Source organism: Felis catus, chromosome D4 (genome assembly GCF_018350175.1).
Source record: "Felis catus isolate Fca126 chromosome D4, F.catus_Fca126_mat1.0, whole genome shotgun sequence".
Taxonomy (NCBI): Eukaryota; Metazoa; Chordata; class Mammalia; order Carnivora; family Felidae; genus Felis; species Felis catus.
In genome coordinates, this window is record NC_058380.1 from 1,213,332 (window position 1) to 1,237,631 (window position 24,300).

Genomic DNA, 24,300 nt, shown 5'->3' on the forward strand with positions numbered 1-24,300 from the left:
TGCCTCTTGTTACAGTGTTTTAAAGTCTGTTTTGTTCAATATAAGTGATGCTACTCCAGCTTTCTTTTGACATCCATTTGCATGATAAATGTTTCTCCATCCCCTCACATTCAATATGCAGGTGTCTTTAGGTCTGAAATGAGTCTTTTGTAGGCAGCATAGATGGGTCTTGTTTTTTAATCTATTCTGTCACTGTTTGTGTTTTGGTTGGAGCATTTAGTCCATTTACATTCAAAGTAATTATTGATAGATATGTATCTATTGACATTGTCGTTTCTGAAGATTTTCTCTGATTCTTCGTTTCCTTTTTCTCTCTTGTGGTTTTCTGATTTTCTTCAGTGATATATTTGGATTTAATTATTTTTATTCTTTGCATATTTATTAATGGTTTTTGATACGTGCTTACCATTAAGTTTTTATAGAACATTTGCTGCATATAGCAGTCTGTATTGTCAGTGATCATTCAAGTGTGAACCTGTTTTTTACTCTTGTCCTTCTTACCTAGGTAAGAAGGTATGGTATCATGTTCTACCTCCTTTTATTTTGTGAGTTCCTTGACTGAATATTTACAGAAACACTCATATTTACTTCTTCTGTGTTTCCTGCAGTTATACTGTCACTTTTGGTCTCTCCTTTCAAAACGTTCCCCCTTAATATTTCTTGCAGGGCTGATTTAGTGGTCATGACGTCCTTTAAGTTTGTTTGTTTGTTTAGTTTTTGTTTTTTTGGTCTGGGAAACTTGTTATCTCTCCCTCTATTCTGAGGGGTAGCCTTGCTGGATAGAGTATTTTTGACTGTAGATTTTTACCATTCAGCACTTTGACTATGTCATGCTACTCTCTTCTGGCCTGCAAAGTTTCTGTTGAGAAATCTGCTCATAGCCTTATGTGGTTTCCCTTGTATGTAACTATTTTATTTTGTCTTGCTGCTTTAAGTGTCTTTTCTTTATCACTATATTTTGCCATTTTAATTACAACATATCTGGGTATGGATCTGGTTTTGTTTATTTTAATGGGAGTTTTCTGTGCATTCTGGATCTGGATGTCTGTTTCCTTCCCCAGATTAGGGGAGTTTTCAGCTATTATTGTTTCAAATAAATTTCGTGCTCCCTTTTCTCTTTCTTCTTTTGAGGTTCCTATAATACAGATGTTATTATGTTTGAGTCACTGAGCTACCTAAGTCTATTCTTGTATTGCATAATTCTTTTCTCTCTCTTTTTGTTCAGCTTAATTAATTTTCATTCCTTTGTCTTGTAGGTCATTAATTTCTTGTTCTTCTTCCCGTTTGCTATTCATTCCATCAAGCATATTTCTCATTTTGTTTATTGAGCCTTTTATCTCTCCTATGTTATTCCTTATCTTGGTGTTAAGGGTCTCAGTCACGTCTTCCACCCTTTTCTCAAGTCCAGTGAGCATCCTTATGATTGTTGCTTTAAATACTCCTTCAGGCATGTTATTTATATCTGTTTCTTTTAGGTCTCCAGCTGTGGCCTTGTCATGTTCTTTCATTTGGGATAAATTTCTCTGTCTTCTCATTTTGTCTACATCCCTGTGCCTGTTTCTGTGTGTTAGGCAAGTCAGCTATGTCTTCTGTTCTTGAGGCTAATGGCCTTATTAAGAGGAAATCATACAGTGCCCTGCAGTGTAGTGTCCCCCGTTCCTCATGGTCTCACACTTCAGGGAGTGTCTCCAGTGTGTGCTGTGTGGGCTATGCTTTTGTGTCCTGGCTGCTTTATTTTTCTGACCAGTTGGCCTCAGGGGCTCTCTTTGTCTCCTGTGGGCAGTGTTTGGTCCCTGGCCTGAATGTGGCGTGTTTTAACTAGATGTGCTCTGGTCTGCTTGTGCAGTGAGCCTTATTGCCACTGCTGCCAGAACGGAAGCCGAGCAAAACTCCCAAGTTGGGAGATGCAGTGTGAGTAGCGGATTACGCCGGTCTTCTCAGGGGGAGGAGGGGGTCCACTATGCCGGGATTGAGGCAAGCGTGACTGGGAAGTGCCGTTTTTTTGGAGCATGGTCGGAGTGGGGCTTGGCATAAGCAAGTTAAGTAGAGCGCTGGTTTCCGCAGGTGGCCCTATGCTTATGCTGAGGGGCAGGGGAGGGAAATGACACTGGAGAGCTCCTTTGTTCCCAGAGTGGTCTCTCTGTGAATGGTGCCTCTCTGGGATGCACTCTGAGGTGAGCACACCACCTCCCTACCGTGTGCCCCAGGTGCTCTCTGGATCCCCATTTCCATACCGTATGCCTGCAGGTTGTTTGCCTGCCTTCTCTCCAAGAGCAGCATAGTACCTTCCAGGCTCTATCTCAGCCAAGCCCACTAACCTTTAAAACCACAGGTTTTAAGCCCCTCTGGTTGCAAGAACTCACAAAATTTGGTCCCTCTCGCTTTCCAGGCCAATTGCCGTGGGGGTTAGCTTTCCTTGTGTGCTCCCCCCGCATGTAAGTCTATCTCTCATCCGTCTCTGTGACCATGGGGCCTTCCCCACTGCAGCAGTCACTCTCCATTTCTCTCCCAAGCCACGGCTCTGACTTCCTTCTTTGTGTGGTCTCCTCTCTACCTTTAGTTGTGGAGTTCGTTTGCCAGTCTTCAGATTTTGGGGCTTTTTAGGATGATTTCATAACGAGTTATATTTGTGGGACGAGGTAAGCATAGGGTCCTCCTACTCTGCTGCCATCTTTGCCTGTTGAATTCTATCAAACATCTAAAGAAAAGTTGGTACCTGTCTTTCCGTACTATTGCCGAAGAGGAATGAATGCATCCAAACTCATTCTGCGAGGCCAGCATCACCCTGATACCAAAGCAAAGACACTACAAAAAAAGAAAATTACAAATCAGTATGATGGGCCTAGATGCAAAAAGCCTTAACAAAATATTAGCAAATGAAATTCAACAATACATCAAAAGAACTTTTGTCTGAGAACAAGACAAGGATGCCCACTCTCATCACTTTTATTCAACGTGGTACTGGAAGTCGTAGTCACAGCAGTTAGGCAATAAAAAGAAAGAAAAGGCACCCAAATTAAATCAGAAAGGAAGAAGTAGAACTACCACTATACGCAGATGATGTGACGTCATATATAGAAAACTATAAAGGCTCCACCGAAAAACAGAACTAATACAAGCATATCTCATTTTATTGCACTTCACAGATACCCTATTTTTTTTTTACAGATTGAAGCATTGTGGCAGTCCTGTGTCAAGGGTCTATTGTCACAATTTTTCCAAAGGGATTTGCTCACTTTGTGTCTCTGTGTCACATTTTGGTAATTCTCAGAATACTTCAAGCTTTTTCATTATTATTATTATATTTCAAGTGCTCCATTCTCATGATAAAACTTAAATGGATGTTTATGGATGAGCAAAGAAAGTGGTTCCTTGAGGCGGAATCTACTCCTGGTGAAAATGCTATGAAGATTGTTGAAATGACAACAAAGGATTTAGAATATTATATAAACTTAGTCGATAAAGCAGTGGCAGCGTTTGAGAGGATTGACTTCAGTTCTGAAAGAAGTTCCTTGGTATCAAACAGCATTCATGCTACATAGGGAGATTGATTGTAAAAGGAGGAGTCAATGTGGCAGACTTCATTGTTGTCTCATTGGAAGAAAGTGCCACAGCCACCCCAATTTTCCACAGCCACCACCTTGATCAGGCAACAGCTATCAACATCAAGGCAAGACCAACAGAAAGATTATTACTTGCTGTAAGCTCAGATGATAGTTTGCATTTCTGAGAGATAAAGCACTTTTTAAATGTTTATTTATTTTTGAGAGAGTGCAAGCAGCAGAGGGGCAGAGAAAGGGGGACAGAGGATCTGAGGTGGGCTCCATGCTGACAACAGAGAGCCTGACGCAGGGCTCAAATGCACGAACCATGAGATCATGACCTGCAAAGTCAGATGCTTCACCATCTGAGCTCAGAAATATTTCTATGTTAAGGTGAAAAATTTATAGTTGCATCAAAAAGAATAAAATACCTAGGAATAAATTTAACCAAGAATGGGAAAGATCTGTACTCTGAAAACCATGATGTTGATGAAAGAAACTGACAATACAAATAAATAGAAAGATATACCTTGTTCATGGATTGGAAGAGTTAATATTGTTAAAATGTTCATATTACTACCAAAATATAGATTCATTGCAGTCCTATCAAAATATCAATAGCTTTCACAGAACTGGAACAAAGAGTTGCAAGATTTGTGTGGAACCACAGAAGACTCCAAATAACCAAAGCAGTCTAGAGAAAGAAGAACAAAGCTGGAGGTATCATGCTCCCTGATTTCAGACTATATTATTAAACTGTAGTAATCAAAATAGTGTGGTACTGGCATGAAAACAGACACACAGATCAGTGGAGTAGAATACAGTCCAGAAATAAATCCATGCATATGTGGTCAATTATTCTGTGACAAAAGAGGAAAGAAAATACAGTGGGGAAAAGACAGTCACTTTAATAAATGGTGTTGGGAAAATTGGACAACTCCATGCAAAAGAATTAAACTGGACCACTCTCCTCGGCAAGGGCAACAAAAACTAAACAAATGGGGTTGCACCAAACTGGGAAGAGCTTTTGTGCAGCAAAGGAAACCATCAACAAAATGAAAAGGCAACCTTTTGGGAGAAGATGGGAGAAGATATTTGTAAACCATACATCTGATAAGGGGTTAATATCTAAAATATATAAATAACTTACACAAGTTAATTAAAAAAAAACCCCACAACTTGATTAAATGGGCAGAGAACTTGAACAGACATTTCTCCAAAGAAGACATACAGTTGGCCAACAGACACATGAGAGGATGCTCAACATCCCTCATCATCAGAGAAACACAGGTCAAAACCACAAGGAGACACCACCTCACACCTGTCAGAATGGCTAGAAGAAAAAAAAGACAAGAAATAACAAGTGTTGGTGGGGATGTGGAGAAAAGGGAACCCTTGTGCACTGCTGGAGGGAATAATTGGTGCAGCCACTATGGAAAACAGCATGGAGTTTCCTCAAAAAATTAGTAAATATGTCTGTTATATGAGTCAGAAATTCCATTTGTGGTATTTATCTAAAGAAAATGAAAACGCTAATTTGAAGAGATACATGCACTCCTGTGGCATTATTAGCATTATTGACAATAGCCCAGATATGGAAGCAACTTAAGTGTCTATCCAAAGATGAATGGATAAAGATGTCACACACACACACACACACACACACACACACACACACACATACACACATATTACTCAGCCGTAAAAAAGAATGAAAGCTCATGATTTGCAACAACATAGATGGACTTGGAGGATATTATGCTAAGTGAAATGTCAGAGACAGATGCCATATTATTTCACTTACATGTGAAATCTAAAAACAAATGAACAAAAAAGGAAAGGACAAATGAACAAAACAGAAACAGACTCATAGATACAGGAAACAGCTTTTGTTTACCAGAGAAGAGAGGGGCTAGGAGATGAGCTAAGTAGGTAAAGGAGATTAATAGGTACAGACATCAAGTTTTACATAAGTCATGGGGATATAAAGTACAGTATAGGGAATATAGTCAGTATTGTAACAATTGTATGGTGATAAATGGTAACTAGACTTACGGGGATCATTTTGTAATGTAGAAAAATATTAAATCAGTATGATGTGCACCCAAAACAAGTAGGATATTGTAAGTCAAGTATGCTTTAGCTAAAGAAAGAAAAAAAAGAAACATTACATAAAAGGGCCAGTTAATTAAGATGATTTAACAATTCTAAATATGAATGCACCTAACAGTAAAGCTTTATTTTGAAAGGAGACGTGAGCAAATCCACAATTATAGTTTAAGACTTCAACACTCTGTTCTCAGTAATAGATAAATCTGTAAGTTGAAGAATAAGTCTCAAGGAAAATTGGAAACGTTTTGAAATGAACAAGAATGAAAATTCAACATATTAAAATTTGTGGAATGCAACTAATGCAGTACTTAGAGGGAAATTTATAGCACTACATGGTTAGATGAAAAAAGAAGTCTCAATTCAATAACCCAAGCTTTCATCTTGAATTTAAAAAACTAGGAAAAGATAAATCCAAAGCAAGCAAAATGAAGGGAATAAAGAGCAGGTATCAATGAAATTTGAAACAGAAAAACAACAGACAAAACTAATGAAGCAAAAATTGGTTCTTTGAAAAAAATCACTAATTTTGATAAATCTCTGAATACCAGTATCAAGAATAAAAGAGGAGAGTTATCACTACAGTACCTGCATAAAAGAATAACAATCATGGAATCATAGTCATGGAATACTATGAACAAACCTACACACATGAATTTGACAACTTAGATGAAAGGGACTAATTCCACAAAGGCACAACCTGTGAAAACTCATCCAAGAGGGAATAGTTAACCTGAATGCTCCTGTACCAATTAAAAAGACTGATTTTATATTGAAAAATCTCCCCCCCCAAAAAAGAATTGTCCAGGGCTAAATGGTTTCATTGGTTATCTAGCCATTCCTTGTGCAACAGAAACCAAAGCAGATGTCTGTATGAGGATTTTCACAGATGTTTGTAACAGCTTTACTTATAATAGCCCAAACCTTGAACTAGCCCCACCTGCTGTCCATCCGATAAACATATTGTGGTTTATGCATACAACATAACACCACTCCATAATAAAAAAGGAATGAACTATTGGTACTTACAATAGCATGGATGATTTTCAAAGTAATTATTGTCTTTGTCTAAAGACTATAGCAAAGTCTAAAGGCTTTGGCTAAATTAAGCCAGACAAAAGTGCATGTTATATGATCACATATAAATGGAGACTATAGGGACAGAAAGCAGATCAGTAGTTGTCTGGGAAGGAGAGTGTGGCAGGAAAGGGATGGCGGGGGTGTAGATTACACAGTTCATGAACAAACGTCTGGGAGAATGATGAGTATATTCATTATGTTGATTGTGGTGGATTTTGCTTATAGGCCCCAAATAAAAAATCCCAATTGAATGGAAATTGTGAAACTGAAAGATACAGTAGTTAAAACTAAGACTCACAGGATGTTTGTCCACTGCTGGAGGCAGAATTAACAAAGAACTAAAAAAATAAAAGGAGCTAAAAAATAACAGAGATTTCAGTGAGATAGTCAAACATGATATAATTGGTGCCCCAGAAAGGAAAAGAATAGGACAGTATCAAGTTTGAGGAGATAATGTAGAGTTGAAAGGCATTAACCACACATTCAAGAAGGCCTCCAAACTGAGAAACAACATACTTAAACATATTGTAGTGAAAGTACAGAGGCGAACAGAAGAATTGAAAGAATGCTTAAGGAAAAAGCAGGTGCCTCTAAAGGAGCAACAGTGAGCTGGGTGGCCCCTGTCTTAGTAGAGACAGTGTTTGCCAGGAGACCCACCAAATGCTACTACCCTCAAATGATAACAGAAATAAGCGCCAGCTTCGAATCCCTGCTTGGTGATAGGATTCTACATAAGTCAAGACGAAATAAAGACCAAAATGATTGATCACATCCACATCTCCCCTAAAGAAATACTGGAGGAGATACTATTAAGCAAAAAAAACCTCCAGTTATCCTGGATGGAATGTCAGAAATGCAGGAGGGAATAAAAGTAATGGCATTGTAGATACATGGGTAGATCGAAATGAACGTTGACTGTATAAAAGTGTTGTGTTTTTTGAGAGTTCAAATATATTTGTTGTGTTAAAATACGTGAAAATACAGGGATACTTATGAGGGGGAAGGAGTTGTACTCACAGGGCTTCTGGGTTCTTGCATTATGTGGGAAGGGCCAACATCAAGAATGTGTACTGTTGTCTCTAGAATGCCCCTGTGAGAATTATAAGATAGTAGGTTACTCACACACTCATGGTGGCGGGGTGTAGTGGGGAGGAATGCTTAAAAAACAAAAGAACAGGAAGGAGAGAAAATGTAACATTGAACAAGCAGAACACATAGAAAATCATTAGTAAGATGGTAGTTTTTACCCAAATAGGTCAGTAATTAAATAGAAATGGACTAAATGTCAAAGGTTGCCAAATATGAAAAAAGGAAACAAACGAATAACAAACTAAGACCTAAGAATACAGAAAGTTCAATGTAAACACGCAGGGAAAAAATACAGTATGCAAATACTAACCTAAACAAAGCTAGTGTAGATCTTTTTGTATCAGAAAAAGTAGGCTTTTTAAGGCAAAAACATAATGGTGAAAGATTCAGCTCTTCAAGAAGACAGAAGAATTCTGTATTTGTGTGTCTTTAATAACATAGCCTCAACATACATAAAGCAAAAATTAACAGAAGTAAATGAAGAAATAGATCTACAATCATTATTGGAACCTTTAGAACAGGAAGACAAAAGTCATTAAGGATATAATGGATTTTAATAGAATTAGCAATCTTGGTCTATATGTAGATCACCCAGTGGCTGAAGAATACACATTTTTTTCCAAGTCCACACAGGGTTTGTTTTTTTTTTTTTAAGATTTAAAAAATAATTTTTTTTTTTTTTTTTGAGAGACAGAGCATAGGCCGGGGAGAAGCAGAGGAGAGAGAGAATCCCAAGGAGTCTCTGCCCGGTCAATGCCCAGAGCCCAGCACAGGGCTCAAACCCACGAAACTGTGAGATTATGACCTGAGCTGAAATCAAGAGCCGGACGCTTAACCAACGTAGGGTATTTTTAAATTAGCTGTATGCAAGACACAAAACAAATCTCAACAGATTTCAAAGATCAAAATCATTCAATGTGTGTTCTTCAGCTATAGTTGGGTAAGCTGGAATTAAAAAATGAGATATCTAGGGGTGCCTGGGTGGCGCAGTTGGTTAAGCGTCTGACTTCAGCCAGGTCACGATCTCGCTGTCCTTGCTGTCCGTGAGTTCGAGCCCCGCGTCGGGCTCTGGGCTGATGGCTCAGAGCCTGGAGCCTGTTTCCGATTCTGTGTCTCCCTCTCTCTCTGCCCCTCCCCCGTTCATGCTCTATCTCTCTCTGTCCCAAAAAAAATAAATAAAAAAAAAACTTTGAAAAAAAAAATGAGATATCTAAAAAACTCTCCATATGTTTTTCAGTTAAGAAATGTATTCATAGGGGCACCTGGGTGGCTCACTCGGTTAAGTGTCTCTTGATTTTGGCTCAGGTCATGATCTCATGGTTCATGAGTTTGAGCCCCGTGTCGGGCTCTATGCTGGCAGTATAGAGTCTATTTGGGATTCTCTCTCTCTCTGTCTCTCTGGCCCTCCCCAGCTTGTGTGCTCTCTCTACCTCTTACCTCTCTCTCTCTCTCTCTCTCTCTCTCTGTCTCAAAAATTAACTTTTTAAAAAGTATTAAAAAAAGAAATGCACTTGTAAATATTTCATGAAGCAAAGAAGGAATTATAATGGAAATCAAGAAAACATCCTGAATGGTAATGACATGAAAATCATGCAAATGAAAATATTACATATCCGAACTTGGGCGTGCAGCTAAATCTATAATCTTGAAGAAATGCATATATTAGAAAGGAGAAAGAGCTAAAAATCAGTGATTTCCACTATAAAAAGAAAAACTCAAAGAGGAAATGCAACAGATAAGAGCATGAATTAATATAAAACAAACATACAAAAGAGTGTTAACAAAGCTTGAAGTTGGTTCTTTGAAATGTCTGATAAAATTTGTATGCCCCTGGTGAGACTGAGCATAGAAAAGAGAAGGCACAGTCAAGACCAGGAATGAAGAAGACATTGCTTCAGTCTGACTAGCACTGAGAAGGAGTTAAGAGTATATTATGTGTAACTGCATGCCTATAAATTTGAAAACACGGATGATGTCCTAGAGAAATATAACTTACCAAACTTATATAAGAAGAAACGGAATCTGAAAAGTGCTATGAACATAGAAAAATTAAATCGGTAATTAAAACCTCTCACATTTGTCATTTATGGTGGCAAGATTGCTGGAGGACCTCAGTGTGTTGGTCTTCCAGGGTCAAGTGCAGGCAGAAAAGAGAATTATTTCTTTTCGGAAGGGTTCTGAAGTTCCGGGCCTGACTCTACTCTGCAGAACTAGGAGTCAGACCTGCCTCTAAAGCAATCATGTGGACAGGTGGCTGCATGCTGAGACAGTTATGTGCACATCCCTGGAATTGGAAGGAGGGACAGCTGTTCCCTGCCACACAAGGGAGGGGGTGGATGCTGCATTGTCACAGCCAACATGTGTTCATCAGAGTGAAGCAGATGGACACAGCCAGATGTTGGAAAAGAGATGACATTTGTCGAGAAAAAGGGAAAGGACAAATGGAATTCACGTGAGGAGTGAAGAATTCTGCCCAGATGAAAACCACAGAGAGAGAGAGAGAGAGAGAGGCCACCCACCCCCCACCCCAGGATGACTGGGAGGGGTCATGTCAGCAGGAGGCAGTGTAGGAGCTATAGCCTTCATGCCCCCCATGGAAACATACACCTGTCCATTAGTGGAAACGGTCTTGGGAGGGCTTAAGTGTCCAGCTAAGAACCTGTGGCAACACAGTGGAGCAAAAATATAGACAACTGCAAACAAAGGATCCCTGGGGAGATGGGATTACACGAGGCCTCAGGAAATGGCTAGGATCAGAGAAGGTGGGGCTCTGTCAGTGCCATGGCGAGTGCCATCATGGCCCCCAGTGGCATGCTCTGGGGAGGCCCTCGGAGGGACTCTGCAGCCCCTGCAGCAGCCCGGGGTCCCCACAGCTTTCGCAGCAGAGGACCCGTTTGCTAGTGGGCAGACCCCAGTGGCCTGCCTCACAAAAGACGTCTCTGCCGTGGGTGTAGCCCGATAGCCATTGCTGCCATAGACCCTCTGCAGAAGGAGATTCTGCTGTACCCTCTTCCCAGAAGGATGTGCTCTTGTGCCAGCCTGGGACCAGGACTGTCTGCTGCCTCCCCAACCCTGTGCAGATCCCAGACTACTGAACCCCGGCTGCTCCGGGTGCACCTGTGCTCTAGACCTCAGCTCCATGACAACGCCACACTTATGCACCTGAGGCACTGGAGCCACTATCATTGTGGGCTAGCCAGTGCCCCGGAACCTGGGGCCATCATCCCCCTGTGGGTGCCTGCCCTCCAGACTTCTGCTCCATATCTGTGCCATAGGCACCTGTACTTCAGACACCAGTGCTGCCACTACCCACAAGCTGGACCCTGTGCCAGGAAGAATCACCTGAGCTGTGACATCCCCATGGGAGGAAAAACATTAGGAGGTACCCAGAAGCCTTCGTGGCTGAAGACCCCAAGAGCCCTTATAGCCACTGCTGCCACCTGTAGTTGAGGACCTCTGCCATCTTTGCTGATGCTGATGTTGGCTGATAGACCTGCGCGGAGACTCCACTACTGGGCCTGTCCTAGAACCACTACAGCCTACCCAGCTGATGTCCTGCACCCATTCACAGATGGTCTTTACCCACCAAAACCCATCTGTAAAGGCTGCAAGAGGTGACTGTTTCATCAGTGCAACGTTAGCAACACGAGGTTACAAGAAACATAAAAAAAAGCAAGCAAACATACCACCACCAAAGGAACGCAGTAATTTTCCTGTAACTGACCCCAAAGAATTGAAGATGTGTGAATTGTCAGAGGATTCAAACTTAACCTTTTTTTTTAATGTTTGTTTATTTTTGAGAGAGAGGGACAGAGCATGAGCAGTGGTGGGCAGAGAGAGAGGGAGACACGGAATCCGAAGCAGGCTCCAGGCCCTGAGCTGTCAGCACAGAGCCTGACACAGGGCTCAAACTCACAAACCGTGAGAGCATGACCTGAGCCGAAGTCAGACACTTAACCGGCTGAGCCACCCAGGCACCCCTAAACTTAACCGTTTTAAGGAAGCTCAGTGAACTACAAGAGAACTGTGAAAATTAATAGAAGGAAACCTTGTCTATAATGGAGTCAGGGGGCCAGCAGAGTTGCAAACCCAGCAGGAAGAGAGGGACCTTGCAGGTGGATGCTACTTTACTACCCCAGCAAGAGGAAGGAAGGTTTCTTCCTGGCAACAGCTCAGCCAATGAAAAACCACTATACTTCCAGCTCCCAGTTTACTTCAATGCACTTTTAGTTTACATCAGCCCCTCCCTACACCCCCCTCCTCTATAAAAGAGCCTCCTTTTTGGACTTCTTCTCCAGACTTGCCTGTTGTTTTACCATAGCTAGCTTGTCCCAGATTGAAATTCTCTGTTAAGAATACCCCCCCCCACTTTTTTTTTTGGCAAAATAACAGTTGTATTTTTAAGGTGAACAGAATACGTGAGACAACTCAACAAAAAATACGTGAGGAAAATGAGAAGTTCAGTAGAGAAATAGAAATCATGAAAAGAACCAACAAATATTGGAGCTGAAGAATACAATGAATGAAGTAAAAAATGCAATAGATAGCATGAATAGCTGACTTGATCAAACAGAGGAAAGAATTTGTTAACTTCAAGACAGGTTATTTGAAATTAACTAGTCATAGGAGAAAAAAGAAAGAAGAATGAAAAAAGCGAAGAAAGCATATGTGAATTTGAGGGCACTATCAAGCAACTACTATCTGCATTGTGGGAGTCCCAGAAGAAGAGAGAAAGAAAGGTCAGAAAGCTTATTTAAGAAATTCCCAAATCTAGTAAGAGTTATGTACATCTTGGCACATGAATCTTACAGGTCCCCAAATAGATTGAACCCAAAGAAGACCTCACCAAGACACATTCAACTATCAAAAATCAAGACAGAAATTTGAAAACAGCAAGACAGAGAAAAAAAAAATACCCACTTCATTTCAAACAGGTGAATACCCAAAAGGCTTTCAGCAGATTTCTCTGCAGAAACCTTGCAGGCCAGGAGAGAATGGAATGATATATTTGCAGTTTTGAAAGTAAAACATACTTGATAGCCAAGAATATTGGCAAAGCTGTCCTTCAGAAATAAAGGAGAAAGCCTTTCTCAGATGAAAGCTGAGGGAGTTCAACACCACTAGACCTGCCATACCAGAATGCTAAAGAGAATTCTTCAAGCTGAAGTGAAAGGATCCTAATTAGTAACATGAAAAGACATGAAAGTGTAAAATTCACTGGTGAAAGTAAGCATATGGTCATCCAGAGTATGATGGTTGTGTACAAATCACTTGAGTATGAATGTCAAAAGTCAAAAGTATTAAAAATAACTATATTTACAATAATTTCTAATGGATACACAATGTAAAAAAAGATGTACATTGTGTTACCAAACATGAAATATGTGTGCGGGAAGTAGAAGTGTAGAGTTTGGTATGCAGTTGAAGTTCCCAGCTCAGAATGGACTTATTTATAACTGTGTTTTTAATGTAAGGCTCACATTATCACAAATAGCTTTAGTATGCAAAAGACAAAACAAAGCACACTTCTATGAAAAATCATCAAATCACAAAGGAAGATAGCATGAGAGGAAGAAAGGAATAAAGAACTACAAAGCCAGAAAACAATGAACAAGATGGCAAGAGTAAGTCCTTACTTATCAGTAATTACTTTATATGTCAATGGATTAAGTTTTCCAATCAAAAGATGTAAACAGTATAGACTTCTGAATACCTCACTTTCAATAACGGGTAGATCAGACAGAAAGTCAATAAGGAAATACTGACTGGAATGACACTGTAGTGGAACAAATGGATCTAGTAGACGCTCAGAATACCTTCTCCCCACCCGCCCCCTGAATAATAGCAGAACACACATTCTTATCAACGTGCATGGAAGGTTCTCCAGGATCACTTGGAAGATCATGAAACCAGTCTTAAATTTAAGAGGACTGAAGTCACAATGTCTTTTTTGACTACATGAAGCTATGCAGCTAGAAATCAGTAACGGGAGGGAAGCAGGAAAAGTGCAAATACACGAAAACTAGACATCTGAATAGCCAGTGGCTCAGAGAAGAAATCAAAAGGGAAATAAAAAAATACCTGAGACAAATGAAGATGGAAACATAACGCACCAAAACTTAAGGGATGCGGCAAAAGCAGTTTTAAGAGGAAAGTTTATAGTGATAAAGGTCTACATTAAGAAACAAGAAAGATCTCAAACAACCTAACTTCATACCTCCAAGAATTCGAAAAAGGAAAACAAAGCCCAGAGTTAGAAGGAAGGAAACAACAAAGATGAGAGCCGAAATAAATGGGCCAGAAAAACAACAAAATGTAAATGAAATGAAGAGTAAGCTTTTTTGAAAAGGTAAACTAAATGGACGTACCTTTAGCTAGACTAAGAAAAAAAGAGGACTCAAAGTCAGGATTAAAAGATGAGGCATCACAACAATTGATTCCATAGTAATACAGAAAATCATGCGAAACTACCATGAACAATTACATGCTGACCTATTGGACAGCCTAGAAAAAATCAAGATAAATTCCTAGACTCACACAACCTACAAAGATTGAATCATGGAACTAGAAAACCTGAATGGATCTGTAACTGTAAGGAGATTAAGTAAGTAATCAAATCTCCCAACAAAAGTCCAGACCACTGGTGAAGTCTACCAAACATTTAAAGACGAATTAACACTAATCCATTTCAAACTCCTCCAAAAGTAACGAAGAGGAACATTTCCAAACTCATTTTATCAAGTCACCATTACCCTGATACCAAAGCCACACAAGGACACCACAAGAAAATTATAGGCCAGTATTCTTGATGAATATACATGCAAAAGTTCTCAGCAAAATAATAGCAAACTGAGTTCAATAGCACATTAAAAGAATGGTAACTGTTATGTGGGACTTATTCTTGAGATGCAAAGATGGTTCAGCATAAGCAAATCATAAATGCGATACGCCACATCAGCAGGAAGAAGGGTAAAATCATAGGCTCATCTCAGGTGCAGAAAAAAGCTTTTAAGAAAATTCAACATCCTTTCATGATAAAAATCAACAAATGAGATATTAAAAGAATGTATTTTAACATAGTAAAGGTCATATAGGACAAGCCAACAGCTAACATACTCTGTGGTGAAAAGCTGAAGCCTTTCCTCTTAGATTAGGAACAAGAGAAGGATGCCCACTCACCACTTCTATTTAACGTTGTCCTGGAAGTTCTAACCAGAGCAATTAGGCAAGAAAAAGAAACAAATGGCATCTAAATCAGAAAGGAAGAAGTAAAATTGTCTCTGCAGATGACATAATCTTATATATAGAAACCCTTAAAGATTCCATCAAAAACCCCACAGAGGGGTGCTTGGGTGGCTCAGTCGGTTTGGGCATCCGACTTCGGCACAGGTCATGATCTCACAGCTCGTGGGTTCGAGCCCTGCATCAGGCTCTGTGCTGACAGCTTGGGGCCTGGAGCCTGCTTCGGATTCTGTGTCTCCCTCTATCTGCTCCTCCCCCGCTCACACTCACACTCTCTCGCTCACTCACTCTCTCAAAAATAAAGCTTAAAAAAATTTTTTAACGCCCTGTTAGAATATTAATTCAGTAAAGTTGCAGGATACAAAATCAACATGCAAAATTCAGTTGCATTTCTATGTACTAACAAGCTACCTGAAAGATAAATTAAGGAAGCAATTTTGGGGCACCTGGGTGGCTCAGTTGTTTAAGTGTCTGACTCTTGGTTTCGGCTCAGGTCATGCTGTCACGGTTTGTGAGTTCAAGCCCCAAATTGGGCGCTGTGCTGACAGTGCAGAGCTTTCTTGGGCTTCTCTCTCTTCCTTTCTCTCTGCCCCTCCCCTGCTCACACACACTCTCTCAGAATAAACTTAAAAAAAAAAAAAGAAAGCGATTCCATTTACAGTAACGTCGAAAACAATAGCATATCTAGGAATATGTTTCACCAGGGAGAGGAAAGAACTATATACACTGAGAACTATGAGACACTGAAAACTATGAGACACTGAAATAAATGGAAAGGCATCCCATGTTCTTGGATTGGAAGGATTAATATTGCTAAATATCCATACTATGCAAAGCCAACTATAAATTCAGCCCAATCCCTGTCAAAATTCCAATGGCATTTTCATAGAAATAGAATAAACAGTCCTAAAATTTAAATGGAATAACAAGACCACAAGCAGCCAAAGCAATCTCGAGATGAGAAACCTGGAGGCATCTCATTCCCTAGTTTTAAACTGTATTATAGAACCTTAGTAATCAAAATAGTTGGGTACTGACATAAAAACAGACGCAGGCTAATGTAACAGTCATTAGTCACATGATCAACTAATCTGTGACACAGGTGCCAAGTACACACAATGGGGAAGGGAGGGTCTCTTCAGTAAGTGATTCTGGGAAACTGGATATCCACATGTGGAAGAATGAAATTGGACCTTCATCTCATACCACTTATAGAAATCAACTCAAAATGGACTAAAGACTTCTCAGACATGATACCATAAAACTCCTAGAAGAAAACAGGAAAAAAGCTCCTGGACATTGGATGTGACACTAAAAACACAAGCAGCAAAAGCAAAATCATAAGTGGGATTACATCAAACTAAGAAGCTTTTGCACAGCAAAAGAATCAAAATGAGAAGGCATCCTACAGAAGGAGAGGCAATATTTGCAAATCCTATATCTGATAAGGGGCTAATACCTAAAATATGTAAATAACTCACACAGCTCAATAGCAAAACCCAAAGATCCCTCAAATAATCCAATTAAAAATGGCAGGGGCACCTGGATGGCTCAGTCGGTTAAGCCTTCAACTCTTTGTTTTGGCTCAGATCATAATCTTACGGTTTGTGAGTTCGGACCCTGCATTGGGCTCTGTGCTAACAGTACAGAGCCTTCTTGAGATTCTCTCTCTGCCTCTTCCCCATTCACTCTGTCTCTCAAAAATAAATAAACTTAAATTTTTTTTTTTTTTTTTTAATGGGCAGAGAGGGCGCCTGAGTGGTTTCATCAGTTAAGCTTTTGACTTTGGCTCTGGTCGTGATCTCACAGCTCATGAATTCGAGCCCCACATCAGGTTCTCTGCTGTCAGTGCAGAGCCTGCTTCAAACTTCTCTCTCTCTCTTTCTCTCTCTCCCTCTCCCTCTCTGCCCCTTCCTGACATGCCCACACTCTCTGTCTTCTCTCTCTCAAAAATAAACATTTAAAAATAAAAATGGGCAAAGAATCTGAATAGATGTTATTTCCAAGGAAATCCTACAAATTGCCAGCAGATATGTGAAAAGGTGCTCAGCATTACTAATCATCCGGGAAATGCACATCAAAACCACAATGAGATCTCATTTCATACCTTTCAGAATGGCTTTTTTCAAAAAGACCATAGATAACACATGTTGGTAAGGATATGGGGAGAAGGGAACCCTGTACATTGTTAGTGGGAATACAAACTGGTTAAGCCATTATAGAAAATTGTATGGAGGTTACTAAAAAATTTTAAAATAGAACTCCCATATGATCTCACAGTCCCACTTTTGGGTATAGATCTGAAGAAATCCCTATCTTGAAAAGATAGCAGTATGCCCATGTTCATTGCAACATTATTCACAGTAGACAAGATGGAAATAAGCTAAGTGTTGACAGTTGAATGAATAAAGAAAATGTAAATATATACAATGGAATACTATTCACCCATAAAACCAAGGAAATCCTGCCATTTGTGACAACATGAATGAAGGTGGAGGACATCATGCTAAGTGAAATAAGCCAGAGGGCTAAAGACAAATACTGTATGATGTCTGGGGGGGGGGGGGGGGGGGAAATTCATACAACCAGAGAGTGGAATGGTGGCTGACAGAGGCACAGATTAAAGGAGAAGCATGTGATCATCTCAATAGATGGAAGAAAGCATTTCATGAGATTCAAAGCCTGTTAATGACTTTAATAAAAAGAGAAGTATAAAGATGAATTAGTTTAATTTGATGAAGAATGTTTAAAAACAACAGCAACTATTTCTCTAAAATAAGTTTTAATGTTTATTTTTTGAGAGAGAGAGAAAGAGTGAACAGGGAGGAGCAGAGAGAGGGGGAGACAGAATCAGAAGCAGGTTCCAGGCTCTAAGCTGTCAGCACAGAGCCCGATGTGGGGCCTGAACTCACAAACTGTGAGATCATGACCTGAGCTGAAGTCAGATCCGACTGAGCTACCCAGGTACCCCAACAGCAAGTATGTCTTTTTTATTTTATTTTTGAGAGACGGAGACAGAGCACGAGTGGGGGAGGGGCAGAGAGAGAGGGAGACACAGAATCTGAAGCAGGCTCCAGCCTCTGAGCTGTCAGCACAGAGCCCGACGCGGGGCTCGAACTCACGGACACGAGATCATGACCTGAGCCGAAGTCAGACACTTAACCGACTGAGCCACCCAGGTGCCCCAACAGCAAGTATTTCTAATAGTCATATGTCGAATGCTTTCTTTTTTTAAAAAAATTTTTTAACATTTATTTAGTATTGAGAGACAGCATGAACAGGGGAGGGGCCGAGAGACAGGGAGGCACAGAATCTGAAGCAGGCTCCAGGCTCTGAGCTGTCAGCACAGAGCCCGACACAGGGCTTGAACTCACAAACCATGAGATCATGACCTGAGCCGAAATCGGACACTTAACCGATGGAGCCACCCAGGCGCCCCTCGAATGCTTTCTTTTTGAGATAGAAAACCATCAGATACCAGTTATCACCATTTATTTTCATCTCATACTGGAGGTCTTGGTGCAGCGTGGGGTATGATGTCAGGAAGGAAGAGAAGGAGAGAGGCAGGGAGCAAGGGTGAGGAAGAGGAGAAAGGGGAAAAAATAATAGAAAAGCAGCAGGACTGAAGAAGTCTGCTTCTTGTGGTGAAATCTGAATTTCTGCAGAGGGGACCCAGTGTTACCTTTTGCTCCTCCAGGTAATTCCAGTCTGCAGCTAAGTTTAAGAGCCGGTTCCCTTTTTTTTGTAACTGTTTATGGAGGTTATGGTAATGGTGTAGTAGCTTTATTTTTCATTTGAAAAAAAATGTCATTAATCTCAAAACAAGGTTTTCCAAAGTAAATTTTGGCTTGGTACCAACTTAAGGTAGGCTTCGTTCTATTTTCAATTCCAATAGCAATCACTCTTCAAGTAGAATTAAATACGTAATGAATGCCATGTAACAGATGCCCAGAGCTGAGTGGTTATTCTGATTTTCGATGTAATCATAAATTGGTGTTCCATAAGAGGTGATGTTTCTTTTAACATTACTTTTTGTTAAGCATTTGGACAGAACAAGATAACAACCTTTTATTGAGAAGCCCTTGCTATAAAATTATTGTTTTGGGTCAGATTATAATTCTTTCCAAGGAATATGTTTGTAAAACTTTTCCCACTCTGAGGTGGAAATTATCATGTGGGGTTTTTTTTTTTTTTTTTTGCAGTAATTATTTCATTTTTACCTCTGACTAATGGCACTTAATTATTATTTTAAAAAGCTATAAGGGGGGCGCCTGGGTGGCGCAGTCGGTTAAGCGTCCGACTTCAGCCAGGTCACGATCTCGCGGTCCGGGAGTTCGAGCCCCGCGTCGGGCTCTGGGCTGACGGCTCGGAGCCTGGAGCCTGTTTCCGATTCTGTGTCTCCCTCTCTGTCTGCCCCTCCCCCATTCGTGCTCTGTCTCTCTCTGTCCCAAAAATAAATAAACGTTGAAAAAAAAAATTTAAAAAGCTATAAGGATTTGAAAGGAAGAAATAAACTATCATTATTTGTTGACAAAGTGTCTATATACATGGAAATTAAAATTTAGGAAAATGTTAAAATTAATAAGTGAATTTAGGTGAGGTAACTAGATGCAACAGTTTTTCTATACCAGCAATAGTTAGTAAGTAAAAATTTATTATATTTCCATTTGTAGTAACATAATAATAGCAAACATAAAATAGAAATGATTCTGACAAAATAAGTCCTTTATACCCCAGACCTGTAATAAAACGCTGAGAGAAACTTAAGAAATGAATCAAAAGATATATACCATGTTCATGGATTAGAAGATTCAATATTGTAAACACATTACTTTTCCCCAAATGGATTTACAGATTCATTGTGGTCTCAGTTAAAATTCTGACTTTTAATGGGCACTGACAAGTTGATTGTATGGTATTTGTGGGAATGCAAAAGCCAGGAAAAACCAAGATACCCTCTAGAGGAAGGAAACTGTTCTGTTGAGTACTGGGACTAATTATGTAAACCCACAACTATAGAAACACTGTGGTACTGGAACAGGGGTAGACATTGAACAAGGGAGTAGAAGCACCCAGAGGTGCGCCCATATCTTGATTGACAAGAATGGTCTGACTGCTAAGTGGTGATGATAGGATTGTTTTTAAAACAAAAAGGGAGTGGTGCCTGGATGGCTTAAGCGTCCAACTCTTTTTTATTTTTTATTTTTTTTATTTATTTGAAAGAGAGCCGTGAGTGGGGGGAGAGAGAGAGAGAGAGAGAGAGGGGGGGGGGGGGGGAGGGAGGGAGAGGGAGGGAGAGAGAGAATCCCAAGCAGCCTCTTCTGCTAGCATGAGCCTGATGCGGGGCACAAACTCACAAACCATGAGATCATGACCTGAGATGAAACCAAGAGTAGGTCTTAACTGACTGAGCCACGTAGGCGCCCAAGCATCCAACTCTTGTATTTCATTCTTGATCTCAGAATTGTGAGTGCAAGCCTCATGCTGGACTAGCAATGGGCATGAAGCCTACTTAAAAACAAACACAGAGTGTCTGGGAGGCTCAGTCAGTGAGGCATCTGACTCCTGATTTCAGCTCTGGTCATAATATCGCAGTTGGTGAGATCGAGCCCCGCGTCAGGTTCTGCGCTGACAACACAGAGTCTGCTTGGGACTCTCTCCCCCTGCCCCCCTTTGTCCTCTCCCCAGCTCACACACTCACTCTCTCAACAAACAAAACCACTTTAGGTCCTGTTACAGTTCCCAGGATGACTTGGGAGTGTGGGAGCACGGAGGCTGCTCTGGGAGGGGAACTGGCACAGGTGTGTAGGGAAGCCGGTTCGCGGCTCCTGAAGGCTGAGGCCCCTGTGACCCGGCAGCCCCGTCTGGGGTGCAGGCCCAGCAGATGTGCGCTGGCGTGTTCACGCTCGTGTGCTAGTGCATAGCAGCACACAACGGCACAGGAGTCATAGGGGAGTTGGGGAGTGAAACTATGCAGACACGCATCGTGGGCGCATCTCCCAGATAAAATGGCGAGAGAAGCCAGACAGGAAAGAGTAAACAGGAGTCTGCTGATACAATAGTCAAAGTTAGAACTAAGCTGTGGTGTTCACGTGTTTGTGTGGCAGTGCCGTGAAGAAACCAGATGTGGACGTTTGTCACCGGCTGGGGGGGGGGGGGGGCAGTGTGAGTCTGGGGGCGTGGGATCCCGGCGCTCCCCCTACCCCCTTGTATTTTTGTAAGCTTTTCATTTTAGTTTGATGCAATTTTAAGTAAAGAAGAGCAGCCTCAAAGGAGAAGTCAGTTGGGGAAACGGCACAGGCTCCGTTCGCTGCATATTCCCAGGCTCGGGAGCACACAGAAGCTCTGGGAGTTCCTGGGCGGGAGCCGGGGTCCCTTGCTTGGTTCCTCCCTCCCGTCAGCTCCTCCCTGAGGACCCCTTTCCAGAGGACGCTGGTGTTGGTGTCGCGTGCTTCTGACCTTATCGGGGTCTGTTCACGGGAGGTTCATGTTCCCTCCGAGGCAGCGAGCGTGTGGGGCTCGCATAGGCACTGTGCTTTTATAAGCTCACTTACGAGTTTGTGGCCTGGCTGGCGGGAAGGATACCGGAGGCATGTTTTCGTGCCACACCCCCAGCAGGTGGGGGCAGGTTGCGCCTGAGGGCTGAGTGCTCCTGAACAACCAGAGGGAAGGGGTCGGGGGTGGCAGGGGGGCATTGCTGGTGTGGGGGCCTGAGGGGAGAAGCCTGGCCGCTGCCAGGCGCGTCAGGCACACTGGAGAAGAGAAGACCAGCGTGTGGGGTCTGCGGGTCATAGAAGGCATCTTTCTGGCTAGGGAAGTGCCAGGTGAACAACACCAGAGTAGGCTGGTACAGAGGCATTTTCCTATTTCTTCTAGACACAGCGCCCTGTAAAGACCAGCTGTCCTTAAAGGAAAAATCCGGCTTCCCAGCCAGTCCACAGCATCTGAGCCAAACAGGCCCCAGGGACACCCCTGGCGGTGCACCGGCCCCTTTGCTGCCATCCTCCCCTCCTGTGACTGCTCTGCCCCAGGATGCGGCCACACCAGCCGCCAGCCCCAAGCCAGAGCCCGCAGTGGGGACTGCTGTGCAGGCAGGGGGCCCAGGGACCTCTCAGGGGATGGCCAGTGAGCGTGAGACCCCCCAGCCACTGGCAGAGACTCAAGACACCCAGCTTTCTGCACAACCCCTGGGTGCAGGTGGGGGGCCTTGTGCCCCACCTCTGGAGGCCCCCCGCTACCCCTCAGGTTTGGGAGAGCCCACCTCAGCCAGGGAGGCCATGGCCCAGGGTGAGCCCTTGCAGGCTCTGGCCCCTGCACCCAGCGCCCCCAGTGGGACCCCTCAGCCCACCCTGGGTCAGCCCCTACCCCGTTGCCCCCTGCAGTAGGGGCCATCAGCCTGGCCACTCCCCAGCTCCCCAGCCCCCCACTGGGGCCCACCGGGGCCCCCCAGCCACCCTCGGCCTTGGAGTCAGATGGGGAGGGGCCTCCCCCCAGGGTGGGCTTTGTGGACAGCACCATCAAGAGCCTAGATGAGAAGCTTCGAACTCTGCTCTACCAGGAGCACGTGCCCACCTCCTCAGCCTCTGCCGGGACCCCTGTGGAGGCGGGGGACCGAGACTTGACCCTGGAGCCCCAGCCCGTGGTAAGTTCCGGCCCTACTAGGGTGGCGAGCACCCCAGGCACGCAGACCTGCCTCAGTCGGCTGTGGCCGCCCCACACTCAGGCCCACCCCCACGTTTTACAAAAAGTGGCTCATCTGGGGACTTGGGGAGTGTGTGTGCAAGGTCGGGACCTGGTCTGGACGGCCCCGGTCAGGGTGGCCTGGGGAGGAGCCCAGCCTTCATACAGAGGGGATCTGCAGGTCTCTGCACGCATCAGACTTAACGGCTCTCTCCGTTTCTTCCACCAGCCGGGAAAGTCAGAAACAGCCCCTGGGCTGGGGGCTGCATTGGAGCAGGCTGGGTCCTCGCCATTGACAGGTAATGAGCCCCAGGTCACCTGCCAGACCCCCAGTGCTTTCAAGGTGCATCCCACGTCTCTACCCTTCATCCCTATAGCATCTTGGGTGGGACTCAGGCATAGTGGGAGCCCGTCGTGATGCGTTAAAGCCCACTGTGTTCTAACAGAGCACATGCTCAGGCCCCAAGGTGAGAAAGGCCTTTGTAGAAACAGCTGGGCTGGGTGTCAGGTGGTGATCAGGGACTGCCCGGCTGCCCAGTGCTCTCCATGCGCTCTGGCAGGCATCCCTGAGCCCGTGTTCTTTAGAAGGTTACAAGATGCGGGAGCTTGTTTGGGTGGAGTGCAGGGCTGGGGCTGAGAGTTTCCAGCTGTCCGTGGAAGCTGCCGCCTGGGGCCAGCAAGTTCCTGCTGTGGAACTTCCTCTGAGGCTCCTGGGTGCTTCGGGTCTCTGTGGGAGCTCTTGTGGTGGTTCTCAAGGGTCTGACCTTCCGAGGTGGGGTTTCTTCTTGGCCTGGGATTCCTCGGGAGATCAGCAAGATAAAGGTCCAGCTGACCTTGTGACAGGACCCTGGGTCTGTGTCAGCGGCAGGTGAGGCCCCAGTTGGCAGAGTGAGGGGAGTGGCCTACTGGGCCTCTGGATACTGCATTCATAGGTGTCACACTGTCGAGGGATGGGGACAGCTGGCACAGGAGTCAGAAGCCCCAGCACGTGTTTACCTGCGAAACGGAGGTTCAAGCAGGAATGCTCCGGGGGAGAAAGTAAGACGCTGTCCCTGAGCGCCTGCTCCCTCTTCTGACCTCTGTGCATGAGAAATGTACCATGGGTCCCTTCTGTGGCATCAGGGACTTCAAATGCTGTAGCCACTCCCAAGCCCACTCCTTCCAGAGTGCAGAGCTTGTCGGGGAACCGTAAGGAGACATGGTCAGCATTTCTGGTGGTCACAGCTGTCTGGAAACAGGGAGTGTAGAGTGAACCCCTGTGCCTGGAGGTGTGCAAAGAGAGGGCAGATCCCCCACTGCAGGGATGTGATGGGGGGGCGTCAGGCACTGCCTGTAGGTCGGGGGTGTGTGACATTTGGGTCTGGGTCTCCCTGGGAATCTGTGCAGCAGCAGCCCCCCCAACCTTGCCAGAGGCTCTCACCCCTGCGGCAGGCACGTCAGTCTGGCTGTGGGCTGACACAGCCCCTGCCTGCCTGCGGCTTGCTTTTGCCACGTGCGGGCCCAGCTTGGGCCAGTCTCCCACACGTCAGCTCCTCCTGCTCCACCACTCGGTGGTCCT

The 24,300-nt window shown here is 43.4% G+C and overlaps 1 protein-coding gene across 1 annotated transcript in view; it reads left to right on the forward strand.

Moving 5' to 3' along the window:
• Positions 1–24,300, forward strand: part of WNK2 (WNK lysine deficient protein kinase 2) — a 133,765-nt gene that overhangs the window by 73,288 nt on the left and 36,177 nt on the right. The window contains 3 exon segments of the mRNA XM_045042493.1: positions 21,939–22,406; positions 22,409–22,704; positions 22,972–23,041. Of these exon segments, the coding sequence (XP_044898428.1) occupies positions 21,939–22,406; positions 22,409–22,704; positions 22,972–23,041 (834 nt within the window).